Source organism: Pocillopora verrucosa, chromosome 12, assembly GCF_036669915.1.
Source record: "Pocillopora verrucosa isolate sample1 chromosome 12, ASM3666991v2, whole genome shotgun sequence".
NCBI lineage: Eukaryota > Metazoa > Cnidaria > Anthozoa > Scleractinia > Pocilloporidae > Pocillopora > Pocillopora verrucosa.
In genome coordinates, this window is record NC_089323.1 from 12,881,387 (window position 1) to 12,898,243 (window position 16,857).

Genomic DNA, 16,857 nt, shown 5'->3' on the forward strand with positions numbered 1-16,857 from the left:
GGCTACACAAATTCCGAATATGCTTTGCTGTTTACCTCCGAGCAATGCGCGCAGGATTTTCGCCCGAAAATGTAATAGTTATTTTAAGATTAAATGAGTCAAAATCATACTTAAACGCGTATATTATTTCACTATTTTAGTTTATAATAAATCAATTATTTACCTCGCTACAGCAGCTCGCTACAACTGTAAATAGGGACCTTTCGTAAACCACGACGGCGACGGCAATGAGGACGAGGCAAACAAAAGATTTAATGAGCAGAACAATAACTTAGTACCTGCGTTTGAAGACCGTGTGTATTTCTTAGCCGTCCTCGGTAAAATAGGGACCTTAAGCAAACCACGACGGCGACAGCAACGAGGACATGGAAAAACAAAAGATCTAATCGGCAGAGCAATAGCTCAGCACGTGCTTTTAAAAACTTTGTACATTTCTTAGCCGTCCTATGCAAAACAACAACATGAAATCACCACAATTTGCTTCGTCTGCAAACCGAAACCGCTACGGCAAATTATTTTAATTTCCATTTGAAACTCAAAGCTTCTTTTACACGTTATGCTGAAGTTGAGGTGTAAGGGAAAGGTAATAAATCAAGGGGTGACCATAACCGCTCAGTACAGGACGACTCTACGGAGCACTGTATGTTCATTGTGCTAGGTATCACTGCAATTCGCGAGGAATTCGTGGTGGTGTTATCTGCATTGAAAACTGCTTGATAAGGACGGAATTAGAATATTATGATAGCATACCTAATATTTCTTGACTCAGCGATATTGCATGGTATACCTCTGTAGCAGTATCACATCAGAAGGTGTATATCATTAATAATAACTATATTTCGAGTAACCCGCTTGGAAATCTGCCACGTTCCCTGAAACCACAATGTGATATTCAATGTGGATAATAAACCTTATATTTTTTGGGTCAACAATACCGTATACTGAAAGGTATAACTCAGTAGGTTGTCGCAATATCGTATCAGATGGTACACATCAATCAATGGTCATTATATTTCATATAATACGCACAGAAATCCAGCACGTTCATCGAGGTAACAAAGGTGATATTCAATGGCTCCGTTAGGTTTATTACTTTAACGAATTAGCACCATTTTATCTTGTTTCGTCATATTTCTGAAAAAAAAGAAAAAAGAAAAAAGAAAAAAAAAACCAAGACCGAGTTTCAACTCGAGCGTTTCCTTTGGAAAGCCCGAGTAATAGCAGAATACCAAATATTGCGGTTCATTTCAATCTTCTTCATCCCATACCAGATGACAACTGTAAATAGGGACCTTTCGTAAACCACGACGGTGACGGCAATGAGGACGAGGCAAACAAAAGATTTAATGAGCAGAAAAATAACTCAGCACCTGCGTTTGAAGACCGTGTGTATTTCTTAGCCGTCCTCGGTAAAATAGGGACCTATAGCAAAGCCTCTTTACATATCTGTTTCACGTGAACCGGTTTTTTTTAAATTTTCATTTTGTCAAACTATGAAATGATTTTATGGTTTCGCTAAAATCCATATAAATTTTCGTTACCAAGGAAAACAACTTGGTAACTTTGAGTAAGGAATTTAAAACTTTTTTCATCGATCGCTTTGTTAAATCAGCAGCTTCCTAAATATGAGGGGACGCAAGCGGTCTCAACTGCAGGTAATTTTTAGAAATGCTAGGATATGATCCTAGCACTCCTAACATTCCGAGCTGCGCGAGAGTGTCAAAATCCGTGCGTATGTCACAGAAATGTCACTAGACCTAAGGTACGCCAGATGAGGGCGAATAAATTGTGTGGACATAGTTCTCTTTATAATCTACAATGTAAGGCAAAGGAGCCGGCCGAGGAATAAAGGCACTATTGATTGCGTGTGAAACAAAAGTATTAGCTGATGACATTTTGATATCAGGCATTAATGTATTTATCTTCTCATATTTATTGGTCCTCATCTAGCGTACTTTAGGTCTAGTGACATTTCTGACATACGCACGGATTTTGACACTCTCGCGCAGCTCGGAATGTTCGGAATGCAAGGATAATATCCTAGCATTTCCAAAAAGTACTTACAGTTGAGGCCGCTTGCGTCCCCTCATGCCAACGAACAATGTGCGGAAAATTAGTTATAATGTTGATAATAAAGTGATAATAAAGACAATTTCAAGGGGTTTGCGCTGACTAAGGGTAACTGAGTACGCAAATTTTTTTTTCTTTTTTTGTTTTTTTCTTTTTTTTATCCATCAAAATTATGAAGAGATTAATGATAACTTTGCCGTTTCCGAATATTTAAAAAAGCTTCATCGCCAAAAATCAAAATAAGAAATCAGTGTAGGATTGGAAATCCTCGACAATAGGAGAAGCTCTGCTGGGTTCACCATGGCAACCTTTACGTTAACCAATCAGTCACAGTGATTGAATTTTGTCTTACACCCAAACTATCCGGCCATACTTTGGGTGTAAGACAAAATTCAATCACTGTGACTGATTGGTTAACGTATCATTTTATGGTGTAAAAGTATCATGTGCTGGAGTCCGTAATTACTCGATCATTTTATGGGTGATCTGACAAACATGCAAAGGTGTAATTTGGACACCGATCGATCAAACCCAGCCGTCTCCATTGGCTTTTCTTTCGGTTGGACCTTTGATTTTGGGGAAGTATTTTTCAGGGTCTCAGGGCGTGCTTTATGCTTAAGAGCCATTAAGTTTACTCCCTTTGTAATCCGTGTCTGAAATTACCTGAGAGAAGAGAACTATGGTCAGTTGCATCTTTAAAAACGCTGATATCCCGGAAAATGAATTTGCTTGAATCTGCATCATTCTTAGATGAAGCGCTTATTCTAGAGATGCCTAAGAGTATAACTGCTCTCAGGGCCCGACCTACCGAGAGTAACGTCTGAATGAGTATTTACTTTCGTCTATACGTAAGGGTAAGAAAGTTCGTCCTACACACAGGCGTTTCAATATTTTGTTTAACTGTCCACATGAATTCGTTGTCCTCTCATTTAAGGTGTTTGGGTTTTTTTTTTTTTTTTTTTTGGCTTTTAATGTCTATTGTCTATACAAATACGTAAAAGCAATCTTTTTCTTCAAAAGCCTCCGTTTATTGTCGTCCCAAAAAACAGAACTTTTTCTTTAGGCTCCTCTTTTGGACCAAAATCTCCATTTCTAACAGAAGTTTTGGTTGTTTTAGCGTTAAAAATAGGTGGACGTGCCCTAAAAGGTATGCGTTTTCAAATGGAAAATCATAGGTGTGGCCTATACCTAAGGCTTAGCACTTTTATGGAGGAGATCGGACAGCGCTCGCTCTAGTAAATATGGCAATGTATGACACTTGTTTGGGAGCCTTGAGTGTTAAAGTCAAAAAATCAATAGTTAGCGATTACTCACCGAAGTGTAATTACACATCCACCACTTTCATCAACACTGAGGTAATTATTTTTTCTACTTTATACCAGTATGAACATTTTCTAATACTCAATCTTGTTATATTTTTACTTTCTTAGGTAAACCTGAAAAAACTAACCTCGAGCATTGTGTTAAAAACATACTTTCTTTATTAATGAATGTAGGGTAGTTAAATTAGACCAATGAAAGGTATCTTTTGACCTATGAATGGTCTACAATAACAAAACAGAAAAATGGCTTTTCAGTCAGTATACCGAGAAAAAGAAGAAAAGAAGTCGACTGGATTTCTGCTGATCTGGGAATGCTTTCCTCTGGAACGGTACTCAAATTACTCCAGTAGATTGCGCACGAGGTTTTATTATCAAAGTAAAGCCCGTTGAGATTTGACCAGACAGCACAGTTACTATCACTATACCACCAGCCTCCGCCTCTCTTTTCATCACAATCATGAGGATATCTATCCCAGGTACCAAAAACTTGATTCCTGTGAGGACCGAAGGAATCAAAGGTCGCAGTCTCATCTGTTTCAAAAAAGAAAAAAAAAAGAAAAAGAAAAAGTGAAAAGAATCAGCATTGGGATCATGCTAACGCCTTCGAAGCGTCAAGCTTGATGTTTGTGACAAAACAAACAAACGTACAGACAAAACAAAACAAAAAAACAAAGCGAACTAAAAACAATCAGAACAAAACTCAATTTAAACTGTAACTACATGCTGCTTCGACGAAAAAGTTTTCTCTTAGCATAAAAGTCACGAACTTTCAATTGCATATGACGATAACTGATTAACTATTATTCGACGAGGTGGGTAAAATATCCTGATTTTATTAAAAGTGAGCAAGTCGGATGGTTAAACAAACTATGGTATCTTCCCAGAGCTGAGTCCAGTAGCTGCATTGTTATTGAACTGCAGACTCCAAAGCAAACTAAAGTTTTCAACAGAGAAGCTAGGACTCAACCCCGCGTGAGTAGAATAGTCAGACGGTTAGAGGAACAAACCATTATTCCTATGTTAATATGGAAGGGAAGGGAGGGAGGGAGAGGGGATTCTTAACGGATGAGGAAAATAATAGATAAATCTAAACAATGAAAATTAAAAAATGTTTTACGAACTAGTCTTATTGCCAATGTACAGCTGGTATTTAACCATTTCGTTGCCAATCGCAAACCAGTCATACTCAGCGTGAGCAGTTTTGCTAGTTTTTACTCCCAGATCTACTCGAAGCTTGTTCTTTGTCTTGTTTCGAGTATTACAGAGCCTTCTTCTGGAATCAGGTAAGTGTTACAGAGACACAACTCCTTCGAACAATTTCCCCCCCCCTTTTCCCCCCCCTCCTTTTTCCTTCCCGCTAATAACCGACCAACCGATCAATAGGGGGAGTCTTAAGACTTAAGATCCATTAGGAAGGACTCCAAAACTGCAGTCAACCAATCAGATTGATTTGTTACCTGTCTTTCTAGCGCTAATATGTTCCCATTTTCGGAAAAGGAATTATGCCGGGTGTTGTCGTGTGATCAGGTTAAAAAAGAATTTGTCTTTGCTTTTCGAAATCATGACTGAAGACAGCGCACACAAAAAAAGTATGGATGATATATCTCTCAGCTCCTTGAATTCTGTTTCCAGCGTGTTAATCGATTGAAACCTGCTCAAATCTATGTAGGTTGTGCTCATTTTCAGTTAAAAGTAAATGAACTCATGAAATTTGTTCAAACTGCCATAAACACATTATTCTACTCGATTTTATTTTTGCTATTTTGTGTCATACGATTTGTTGGACTTCATAGGTTAAGCCTGGGGATTCTATTTCCGTAAATATTGATTTCCACGAAAATGCATTGATTTTTAGACAAGTAAAGACTTAATCTCGACTTTAAGGGCGATAAACCAGCCAAAAACTCTGCACTAACTGATCTTTTAGGAGGCCATTTTTTGAAAAAAAAACTAAATGTGGCTGTCGATCATACCATTGACCAGACACTGACTTGTTATTCCTAAGGGACCAGCGAACTTTATACTGAATGTACTCATAACAAGGAAATATTTTCAATGAAAAGATTGAACAAGCCGATCGAGTTTTAAAATTGAATTGTACAGAACTCAGAAAAAAATAAACAAATAGTGTTATGTGCTACCATTAGCATTAAAAGTGAACTGACTGTTCTTTTTACTGCATGAAGCAGATGGTGAAACATTTTGAGACGTATGATGATTTTAGATATATGAAATTCATATATTTACGATGAGGTAAGACATGAAATTAAGAGATCCTCGCGGCAGAGAACACTACTGAAACGAGTAGTTGAAAATAGGACCCGAAAGAAATTAAAGTCCGTACGGGATTTAAACCCATGACCTCTGCGATACCGGTGCAGCGCTCTACTAATTGAGCTAACTAGCCAACTGGGAACTGGGTCCAAATAAACCATCCGAGTGATGAATGATGATTTTAGATATATTAAATTCATATATTTGCACTGCGGTGAAGAGATGAAATTAAGAGATCCTCGCAGCTAAGAACACTACTGAAACGAGTAGTTGAAAATAGACGTTTTGAGATTTATTCCTTGCCGTCGATTTTTTTAGAGCTCATTCTGATTACTAAATTAAGAGCCGCATTTAAGCCCCGCTTACAGTCCTTTATTAAAAAAAGTAAGCGTTAGATCTTAGTAAGTAAGTCTCTACACTGAAAATTTTATACCGACCATCCAGATGTTACATACCTATTCCTTGTTGTTTGCTCCTCATTTTAATTCTTCGAGTCTCGTTTGCAATGTTATTCACAAAGGCTGCCAAAAAAATTTAAAGAATAAAAAATAGAAAATGAACTAATAATAATGATAATGACAATTTGAAAACTTCAAGAAAATGAAGGATCAAATTTTTCCATTAAAAGTATGATGGCAAGGCAAAATAAATAATGAAATGGGGCGTAGTTTCATGTTGCCTTGAGAGCCACTATAGCAGGCCACTTATTATTAAATATTTCCAACTATCGAAAGTAGTCGTTGCAAAATACGTTACTGGCTTACGAATGATCCATTTCCTTCCTTTCCTAGAGTATAATTTATATCTCCTAATGAGAGAGGATTTACACTTTGGGGAACGGTGAAACACAGAAAACACAGAAATATAGCAGGCGGTCCTTTTCATCACTACCGCGAAATAAGACGAAAGATTACGCGTTTTACATCTGAGAAGTTTTCTTCCCAAAATATTTCATCGCTGAGTGTACTATTCAAGGAGAATTTAGTTTATTTTAAACATGGAAATGCAAAGTATCATGCTATATTCAAAAACCTTATACTTCTCCCGTCTTAATTGAAGATTGATTTTGCTTTTCTTAAATTACTCTACCGAAAAAGTAAATATAATTTCATCTGGCGACGTTAGAAAGATGGCCACTGATTGTTGTTAAACCGATTCAATTATTTCGCACAATTAAAACAACAAATGAGTTACAACTAAATTACTTAAACAGCTTGTATTCACTGATCCGCCATAAAGTAGACGCCATTAGTTATTTGAGGATCTCGTGTTCGATTCTAGAGAGTTATCTCCTCATTTGATTATTAGCTTTGATAACAAGAGGGCACATAACTTGTGAATGTGCCATAGCATACCCAAATTAAATGCACTGAACTGTAAGGACAGTAAGAAAGCCATGCAATCTCATCATCGACAAATCAATCAATCAATAGATCCATATGTTGATCAATTATTGAGGTCAGAGTATTTAATTTTATGAACTCGCGTCAGTTAAGGAACAAGGCTGACTCTTTCTAGCGGATCAGTTTTACCTGCGTTTAAGATAGCTCGCTAAGATCAGAATCAAATGGATAAGGAAAAATATACAATATGCAGTTATGACAAGAAACAAACCTCTTTTTTCGGTCAAATCGTGGGATAGAAGATATTTTATCGCCAGAGGCAGAGCTAAGGCTTTGTTTTTATCGAAAGTCAGGATAACTTAGATGCTCAATGTTAGGCAGTTGTTGATTAGTCTTAGCAGATTGTTGTTGAACTCATTTCTGCAAAATATATCGTAAGATTCATCTTTTCATTCTAAAACTTAAGCAGGGAAAGCTACCAATTTATTGGAGCAAATCAAGTGGCACTGATAAATTCACTCTGAAACATTTATTACATAGAGAATAATGCATGGGCGCGCGTAGATATGGAATTTCTCTTCGAGTGTTTAACTCGATAGCTCACGAGTGAGCGCAACGAACGAGTGAGATGTCGAGTTGAACACGAGAAGAGAAATTTCGTTTCTACAAGGAACCATGTATAATTTTTTTTTATCATATAAAGGCAATAGCCCTTTACTGACAAGAAAAGCCGACTTCATTAATGAATGAAAATTAATGAGTTGACAATTCCCAAATAACAATCGTAAAGTGCAGTGGCGCTAACTCTTAAGATGGAAAAATGTGTTGAATCATGATTACAAAAACAATGGTCATAATTTTTTTAATTTACCAAATTCTTTTTCATGGACTTAGTTCTTACCGACAGAAGAAGTCTTTCAGGTAAACGATCAAAATCGGCCAGTGGCAAATCTTCCAGTTGTCGATTTCCATTCTCAGCCGAAAGAAATACTAACACCAAAGCCACTGAATACGTAACTTTCGGTTTTTTTTTTAGTGTATTGGTTTTCTTCCCCTTCTAGAAAAGTATGAACCTCATTGTCTGTCAGCGATACGGATTTTTTAGTGTTTTAGCCGCCATCATTCGAGAAAGCTCCGACAAGAAACTTGTATTGAGAATCGTGAAAGCTTTGAGTAGATACATTTTATTACTAAAGTAAGAGGCTGAGCACTCACATGCTTCAACCAGTCAGTCAATAAGTCTGTCAGGCAGTCAATCTATCGATGGATCAATCACTCAATTTTTTTTGTTTATTTTTAGTAAAGCGAGCAGTGGCTTAACCCTTTATATCTGAGCCAGATGTCCATGTATGAAGCACATGGACATAGTAATAGAATAACCCATTTTCACACTATACATAAGTACACATATCTTCATTGCGCTTGGAGCGAACATTGGTTTTTATTCATTTACATACATTATATCCATGACCCAGACGTGCCAGAATACAATCTCGCCACACCTTTTGAAACACTTCCAATACTTCAGTCTCAATATTAGTAACGATTGCGGTGGAAAGAAAATTCAACCTCGACAGTGTAAAATCACATTGCAGTAATCGTTCAACACTTCCCTACAGCTGCATGGTAGGAGCTTAGTACGGTCATGGATGCAATAAATAGGCTGCAGCCAGAAACTTTTCATAGGGTTTCACGAGGTTTTTTCAAACTTTTCAGTGAGAGCATTAAATACATAGGCTGTGTTTTCAAAGGATTAAAAAATGATGATTTTCCAGTCTACGATAAAATATGTGTGAGCTTGGGTATCATTTATAAGATGGCTATATCAGTCATTCAATCAGTCAATACTTTATTTAAACAGATAACTTCAAGGGGCTGTACAACCTCGTTCAAATACGTTCGTGTATACAAATTAGAAAAGATATAAAAATATCACGGGCATTAAGGCCAATCAAAGACACAATACTGAGTGACTCTGCCCAAGTTATTTATAAAAAGTTGAAGTTATTCAATTGATAGAACTATATCCTGTAGTCTGGCGATGCTTCTAACTTAACCTAAATTCTTCATTTAATAATTACCTTTGCCAAAGAACTCAAGTGGCTTATCACCTTCAGGCGTGGAGAGAAAACAGAATCTTCTCTTTCTTTTGTTTAACTACCCAGTGATTGCCACCAAAAGGTTTGTCCGGGTCAAAAAATTCTCCGATACCCCTTGAAACTATTTTGGATGGAGACGAAAATGTTCAATTCGTTTCGTGCATTTTTCACGGGTTTGGCCACGATCCAAAATACCTTCTGAATACACCTCCTTAGACGGCAGAAAGCTATTTTGGATCATGCACGCCATAAACGGACTGCTGAAACGTTGACCAACCTTTCATGTCACAATAGGACTTAAGCAAAATACCAGAAATTCTGTCATTGTTTTGAAAAGATTAAAGTTTACATTGATAAAATAGAAGACTTTTTGTCTGCTTTTTCTTGTCTATTGTTTGGAAGATAAAATCAGCCCCAGGTTGCCGCTATGTACAAGACTTTACAAGTTTTAGAGCGGTTCCAGCGGACCTTTCCGGTCGCAAGAGTCTGAAGACTGCATTTGACCAAATTTAGCCATAAACGAACATGTTAAAATCACCGAATAGAGTAGACATCGACATTTTGGCGTCGGGAAAAACCGATAATAATATAATAATAATAATGATAATAATAATAAAGGTCTTTATTTAGAATTCATTGCGCAAACGGACGTGCAACAATTTACATGAAGAAATAATGATTAATTGCAATTAAAAAGACATCTATTGATAAACACTGATTTAAAACGACTTGTCTGGACCTTAGATAGAATATAATTATGCGACCTACTTCTCAACTGCCGTGTCCTCTGGGGAGGTAAAAGATCCCTCAAGGCAGTGTTCGTGGAAGAGATCCTTCGCCATAATTTCATATCTCTATCATGACGAATATCCAAGATACTATGCTGCTTTAAGCAGTAACCTAACTTATAACACCTGGCAAAGAGCTTATCAATACTACTTAAATATTTACTATAAAAAGCATACCCCCAGACCTCAGTAGCATATGTAAAAACAGAAAGGATCAAACTTTGAAAAAGTAAGTCCAAATTCTCCGTAGAGTATCCATAATATTTACATATTCTTAAAATGTACAACCTACTGCTAGCCTTGCTCAGTAAATAATCAATATGAGTATCCCAATTAACTGGCACTTGCTCAAAGGTAACACCCAATAAATTCAGTTTATCTTTCCTCCCTATAATCTCAAGTGGTTCCGGAGGCGTCTTGGTAGTTCTACCTCGTAAAAGAAGTTCCCATGTTTTCGTCAGATTGACTTTCATGCGGTTCTTCTCAGACCATTCAATAAAGGATAAGACCTCTGTTTGAGATTCATCCAAGCCTACATTTGCCTCAATCGGCAAACTAACAGTTATGTCATCAGCAAATTTAACTAGACGATTCTTATCAGTGTTAACAGCTTTAATATCGTTAATGAAAATAGAAAATAGGACCGGCCCCAGGACTGTACCTTGGGGAACGCCCCTATTTATAGAAACATATTCAGTACTGTAGCCATCGACAACAACCCTCTGCTTCCTATGATCTAAAAAACTAATAAGCCAATTAATAACATATGGATTAATATTAACTTGCTTCAATTTACTACAAAGAATATTATGTGATACAGAGTCGAACGCTTTACTAAAGTCAAAGGAAAAAATTCTAACAAAATCAGCATTACCATCGAGCCACTTTAACCGTGTATGTTGGCATTTGATTAAAGCCATTGTAAAATTATGGCCACCACGATAGGCAAACTGATCAAAATCAATATAGTCGTTACAAATATTGGAAAGCTCAAACCTATAGACCAATCGTTCAAAGAGTCTCATGATAACAGCAGTTAAAGAAATTGGCCGAAGCTGGGTACAGCAAGTTAATGGAGATTCCTTTGGTAAAGGCTTGATGTCTGCCATCTTCCATGAGGATGGTACTTTATGTTGTCGCAGCGAGCTGTTAAACACATCGGTAATAGCAGGGGCAAGATCATAGGCGAAATCTCTAAAAAGCCAGTATGGGAGCTCATCCGGGCCACTAGCAGTCCTCTTAAGCCTAGAGAGAAGACTCGTAACAACCTGAAGAGGTATTTCAGGTATTCTTGCACCATTAGGAATATCAATTGGTGCAGGGGCTATATATTCAGGGTCAGAGGTTATGCTACAAAAGTACTTATTGAAGATGTCTGGGTGAATAACTGAGCTAATCAACTGGGGCTCAGTATCTCTTCCAGTGATGGTATTGACAGTAGACCACCAGGCACGCGAGCCCCTACCAGACATACAAGAATCCTGCATGACAGCATGTCGTTGATTTTCCCTAATAAGATGGTCGATTCTGTCCTCAAGGCCAACAGGAAGCCGTTTAGATCTCCTTAGCAACCTATTCCTAAATTTCAAAAGATGTTTAACCAATGGTGAAATGAAAGGAGGATCTCTTGAGGATAAACGAACAGAAATCAGCGGGAAACACTCATTAAACATGGTCCAAAGGGTGTTAGATAGCCCATCACACTTCAATTCACAATCAGTGACAGAAAAAACCTCCCGCCAATCATGACTCTCAAGCAGATGAGCTATTTGAATTTTTCTATGTTCTCTAACATCTCTAAACTGTATGCTGCTACGTTTAGCCTTAGCAGATATTCGTGGACGTACAATAACCATGTTGTGGTCCGACCTAATAGCACTTTTAAAGACCCTGACCTTGTCCCACAGATAAGGAGTATTGGTCATAAAAACATCCAGGATATTTACTCCTCTGGTCGGCCTTTTAACCATCTGAGATAGCGAAGCATGTACAAGTAAATCCTTGTATTTAAGCTGATTAACATCCCCAGCAATAATGATTGTACAATTCGGATTCACAGCCATTAAATGTTCGCAAGAAGCCGTCAGAAAATCCAACAGTTCCTCTTGATCATACAAGGACTCATCAGGATGGTAAACAACACATGCATAATAGACGGAATTAGGAGTCGAAACTCTAAGCCATAAACATTTAAAAACACTGAAAAGAGGACCCTCCAGCCGTACAATTTTCCAATCTCCTCTGCAAATAATAGCGACGCCACCTCCTCCACGATCCAATTTGTCTTTACGAATCATACAAAATCCGTTGGGGCAGACAATGTGAGTTGGATGTATAGGTTTAAGCCAAGTTTCAGTCAAAAAGCACAGGTCGCAGTTATTTGTCAGCAACTCAGCAACAAGGGCAGGGAAGGCGTCCACTTTAGCAACAGATCTTGTGTCCATTATCATGCAACAAGGAATGATTCTTGGCTGTGAGGGCAAGGCCGAAATTATTACAAAAATTAAAGAAGCGTTATGAATTCAAACTGAAGCAAACTTTTAAAGCAAAATTAATCAGGAAGAAGCTGAAGCTTTTTAGTGGAAGTTCCTTTCTTTGCCATCCTTTATCAGTGCAAGTTCATGCAATAAAATTAAGATGTACAAAACGCCGGTTTCTGCATCGTCAAAAGAATGGGTATGCGGTCAAAACCATCATTCAAACTTTTTCAGCTAATTGTGCTAACCCGTGATATATTTAGTATTAGATTTTGATAAAAACTTCAAAAAAGGGGACTCTTATTGTTCTGATAAATCTACTCATTACTATGCTTGGAAAGTCTACACAAACCGGCTTATTCACAACAACGACGTTTATTTCATTTCTATTGAGACAAATGGGAAATAAGTGAGATAACACGGCGACATTACCAACGAAGGCTGAAATTAAAAAGAAAAAAAAAGTTGTTACTGGTGTCACTTAGCTTCAGATATGATGCTGTTACAACTTACTGAGGTAAACCTGTATTATTCCTTATTGTTGACCCAAGAAATATTATGTATAATACTCACGTTATTCTAATTATCTTCTTATCGTGCAGTCTTTCATGCAGACAACAAAACTATGAGAAAACTGCTATTCCTCAGCTCTCATATTAGATTTATTTATTGTATTTAGGATTTTTGATTCCTCAATGACTCAATTTTGTAACATGTTGCTGGCGTCCTTCTGTCTCGGGAGACAATGGAGTTGCGCCCATGGTCAGTCTGTGGTGGAGCTGCAGCGCCGGCTGTGGCTGTAGAGACCGATCCTCGAGCGGCAGATCCTGCCTGAAAACTAATATTGTCATAAAAAGGGATCACGCGAACAAATGTGCAAAGAATAATTTTGACAAACATCAAGTGAAAAAGGTTTCCGATTGTAGAACGTGTGTGCCTACTTTGGGCCATGGATAGAATACAAAATTATCTGCTCACCATTGTCAACTTTGCAACTTTGAAAAAGGAAAGTGAAAAAGGTTTCGGGTTGTATAACGTGTGTGCCTACTTTGGGCCATGGATAGAATACAAAATTATCTGCTCACCATTGACAACTTTGCAACTTTTTGGTGTATTTAGACGTACACCCTACAATGTAAGAGTCACGTGCCTTCAAAACCCCCTCGGGGAAAATCATCCGATTGCAGTGACTAAGCGATCGATTGGTTGATGTCATTGCTCAGCCTCTGATTTTCATAGGTTTTTAAAATAGCCGGCAGTTATGCCTCGAAACAGCTGCAAAGTAGTTTCTCCCTACTCAAACATCTGTCGTGAAAAAAAAAAAATTAATAAAATGATCGCAGCCGAATGAAAGCATCCCTTTTTCAAATCATCATATTTCTTCGTGACACTGTACATCTTTTGAGGCTGATTCTTACGGCTATCGAGCCATCGAGTGCCTGTAGATGCATTGAAGGCAATTTTTGAGCAATTGCAACATAAATCCAAAATGCGCGTCATCCACACCTCAATGAATGCCGATCCATGTGGTTGTCGTGTGAAATCGTACTCCATTGTCGCCATGATGCCATTTTAATGATGCTTTACGTTTTCTCTTCACCTTAATTGCCCATCAATATCCTATGCTCCCCTTGAGAGATCATAAGGCAAATTTATTATAATTTACTTCTTCGAGTGAAGTTGTCAAGAGGGGTTTTCAAGGACATGCAAGTACGCGGCACTGCACCAGCATTAATCACAAAAAGTAGAACTTATCGTGCAGGGATTAAAATGCGCTATTCGCTGTTTTACTACAAGAAAAAAACAAAAACAAAAACAAAAGCAACCTCTATTGTTGCACACCCTCATAATGGAGGTTTGCATGCTACATGGCGGATAAAGATCTTGCCACTAAGATGAATGGTACGCCTGAGCTACAACTAATCATCAATATGAAGGAAAGCTTTAGCTCCTCATTGATTATGTCGATAGGACTTCAAAAGTTTAGTTTGGAATGCAGACGCGTTCATTACTAGCTGATGTTTTGTCAAATGTAGTCTTCAGACTTTGAAGAGCGGAAAGAATCACTTGAACCGTTCTGAAAACTTTAAAGTCAATTACGTTGTGGTGATTTAGGGTTGTTTCTCTTTTCCGTTGTTTAGAAAAAAAAAAAAAAAAAAAGGACAAAATGTCTTCTTCCTCAATCCATGTGAACTTTAATTTGTCAATGGTCAAAGCAACAATTTCCGGTATTTTACTTAAGTACATTGCTGACAGGAAACGATGATAAACGTATCAGCTGACCAATCACAGTATTGTACACAAAAATAGGTTTTCTTAAATCTAAAATAGAAATATTCAAAAGATCGTTTGTATTGTAGGCAAACGCGTTAAAAAATTTACCGAAACTATTTGGCTATTTTCCTTTCTTTCCAAATTAGTTCCAGGGAAGTCAGAAAATTTTTGAACCAGACAAAAATATTTTGTGACAGACATTAAGTGAACAAAAAAGGAGGAGTCGCTTGTTCTCTCGCCACGCTTGGAGGTGATAAGCCACTTGAATTCTTTAGCCAAAAAAAATATTATTGAGTTATAAACATCGCGAAACTAGGTAAAAATAGTTTATCTCATGAAATAACTTGAACTTCTTGTTACATAACTCGGGCAGAGCCATTGAATATCATGTTTGTGGCCTTAACTCGCGTTATATATATCTCAAACGAACTAAATGAATTAAGGATATCCAAGGTCGCACATTTCTATGAAAATGTGGCCAAACATTTCTGACTGCCGGCCACTTAATCCATTCAAGACCGTACTTGGCTCCGACCATGTGGCCACAGCATAGTGTTAAATGATACATGGAATTGAGATATCATTTCTCGTACGATACTGCTGCGAACTGCAAGCGGTCATTCTACGTAGGTGACCCAAATAATATTACGCATGTTATTCTGATTATTCTATTTCAGTTCTCATCGAGCTCCTCTGAGTGAAGATAAGACCAGAGAACACTTTATATTATTAGCGACTTGCTGTTCCTCAAATATCATACCAGACATATCTGTAGTATTTGCAGTACTTTAAAAGATCGATACTATAACACAGAGAATGATAACGGCTTCAATCAAAATGAGAGCAAATGAAGCTATTGTAATAATTTAAAGTTGTTATAACCGCTCATAATAAACTCCACAAAACTAATTCTGACATTCATCATGGACTGAGATAGAAAGGTCAAGAAATGTCGTTTACAGCTGTAATGATTTTAACATTGATAGGCACCATAACTGTATACTGTATACTCTATACTGGGAGTATAGAGTATAGAGCTGAGCTAAAGCTGTCCTACTATGTTCGACCTTTTCCGGGACTTCTTTTTAGCTTTTTTTCCGATAATTGAAAGTGAAATTTCGGAACTGAAGCGAGCCGGCAATAATAACAGAAGAATCAAACAAAGGTTTGTAAACATACCAGGCGCCGCGATTTACGTCATTAAAACGTGAACAGATACGAAAATCCTCAAAGGAAAAACAAAATAGACATTCCGAGTTTTAAAGATTTTCACGCTCAGTTAGATTGCGAGCTTACGTACGGTAATAAAAATCAAACACTCGTATAGTATAAAAAGTTCAGTGTTCAAAAACAAAACAGAACAAATCAGAAATGACGAAAAATATAACCAAACTGGCATAACTGTTAAAATTCATTCTTATCATGAGGGTGTCTAAGCGAATATGATCATGCTGAAGTCCATCCCGGCTCGCTCATCATGGCGACCCCAGTCATCACAGTAAAGCAAGCCTCAGAAACTACATCGGCCGCCCTTCGAGTGAAAAAATAAGAGCTTGCTCTGATATCCTTTCCGATGCGTTGAGTGAAAAGTCACATCTGCCACTGAAGCCGAGTTTTGCCACGCCGTCATCCCGAGCGACCTTCATTTTCCGGTGAATTTGGCTTTCATTCATTCAAAAAACACTCGCCTTGAACAGTTTGTTTTTTACCTTGTCAAGTGAAAAAACTCGCGTGTTTATGTGAGCCATAATTCGGCTGAAGTTCACTGAACATTTCGCTTCAAGATTCTGTATGAGAGACTTCAGGCAAAAGTGTTAAATTCGACATGCCGAACTATTTTAGTTTGTGAACTATCACAGAATGTGAACTTTGATGGTTTTTGAACTTTGATGGTTTGACACTTTTGACAGCTTCAGTCTTGTACAGCCAATCAGATTATTTGAACCATTCTAACAGGGATTCTGATTGGCTTATTGCAGCGTACTTTATGAGAGTATAGAGCATGCTGACGACACTGTTGTTCGCTTTGTCAACAAATAATGAGAGTAGCGACAGGTTTTCCCGAGTGTAAACTTTACTCTGTCAGCTAAAGTTTATTGCGTTTTGTTAAGCCTAGTTAAATAACACGCCGGTCTAAGGTATTGAATGGTTCCTGTGTGTTTGCTGAGGAAGAATTAGTGATCTTGGTGGCGGGTACTTTGTGATGTGTT

The 16,857-nt window shown here is 37.6% G+C and overlaps 1 protein-coding gene across 1 annotated transcript; it reads right to left on the minus strand.

Annotated features, from left to right (window-relative positions):
• Positions 1–3,603: 3,603 nt before the first annotated feature.
• On the minus strand, positions 3,604–12,340 carry LOC131773204 (uncharacterized). Its single transcript, XM_066158882.1, has 3 exons — positions 10,189–12,340; positions 6,122–6,187; positions 3,604–3,923 (listed from the first exon to the last, which is right to left on the minus strand). Exons 1-3 carry the CDS (start codon positions 12,338–12,340, stop codon positions 3,604–3,606), a joined length of 2,538 nt encoding a protein of 845 aa, XP_066014979.1.
• Between the last annotated feature and the right edge of the window lie 4,517 nt (positions 12,341–16,857).

Excerpts from the sequence above, each read along its gene's own strand:
- LOC131773204 (XM_066158882.1), bottom strand. The coding sequence starts at position 12,340 with ATGGACACAAGATCTGTTGCTAAAGTGGACGCCTTCCCTGCCCTTGTT. Across the intron at positions 6,188-10,188 it reads TTTACTGAGCAAGGCTAGCA|CCTTTGTGAATAACATTGCA; the intron begins GTAGGTTGTACA and ends TTTTTTTGGCAG. Across the intron at positions 3,924-6,121 it reads GAGCAAACAACAAGGAATAG|ATGAGACTGCGACCTTTGAT; the intron begins GTATGTAACATC and ends TTTTTGAAACAG.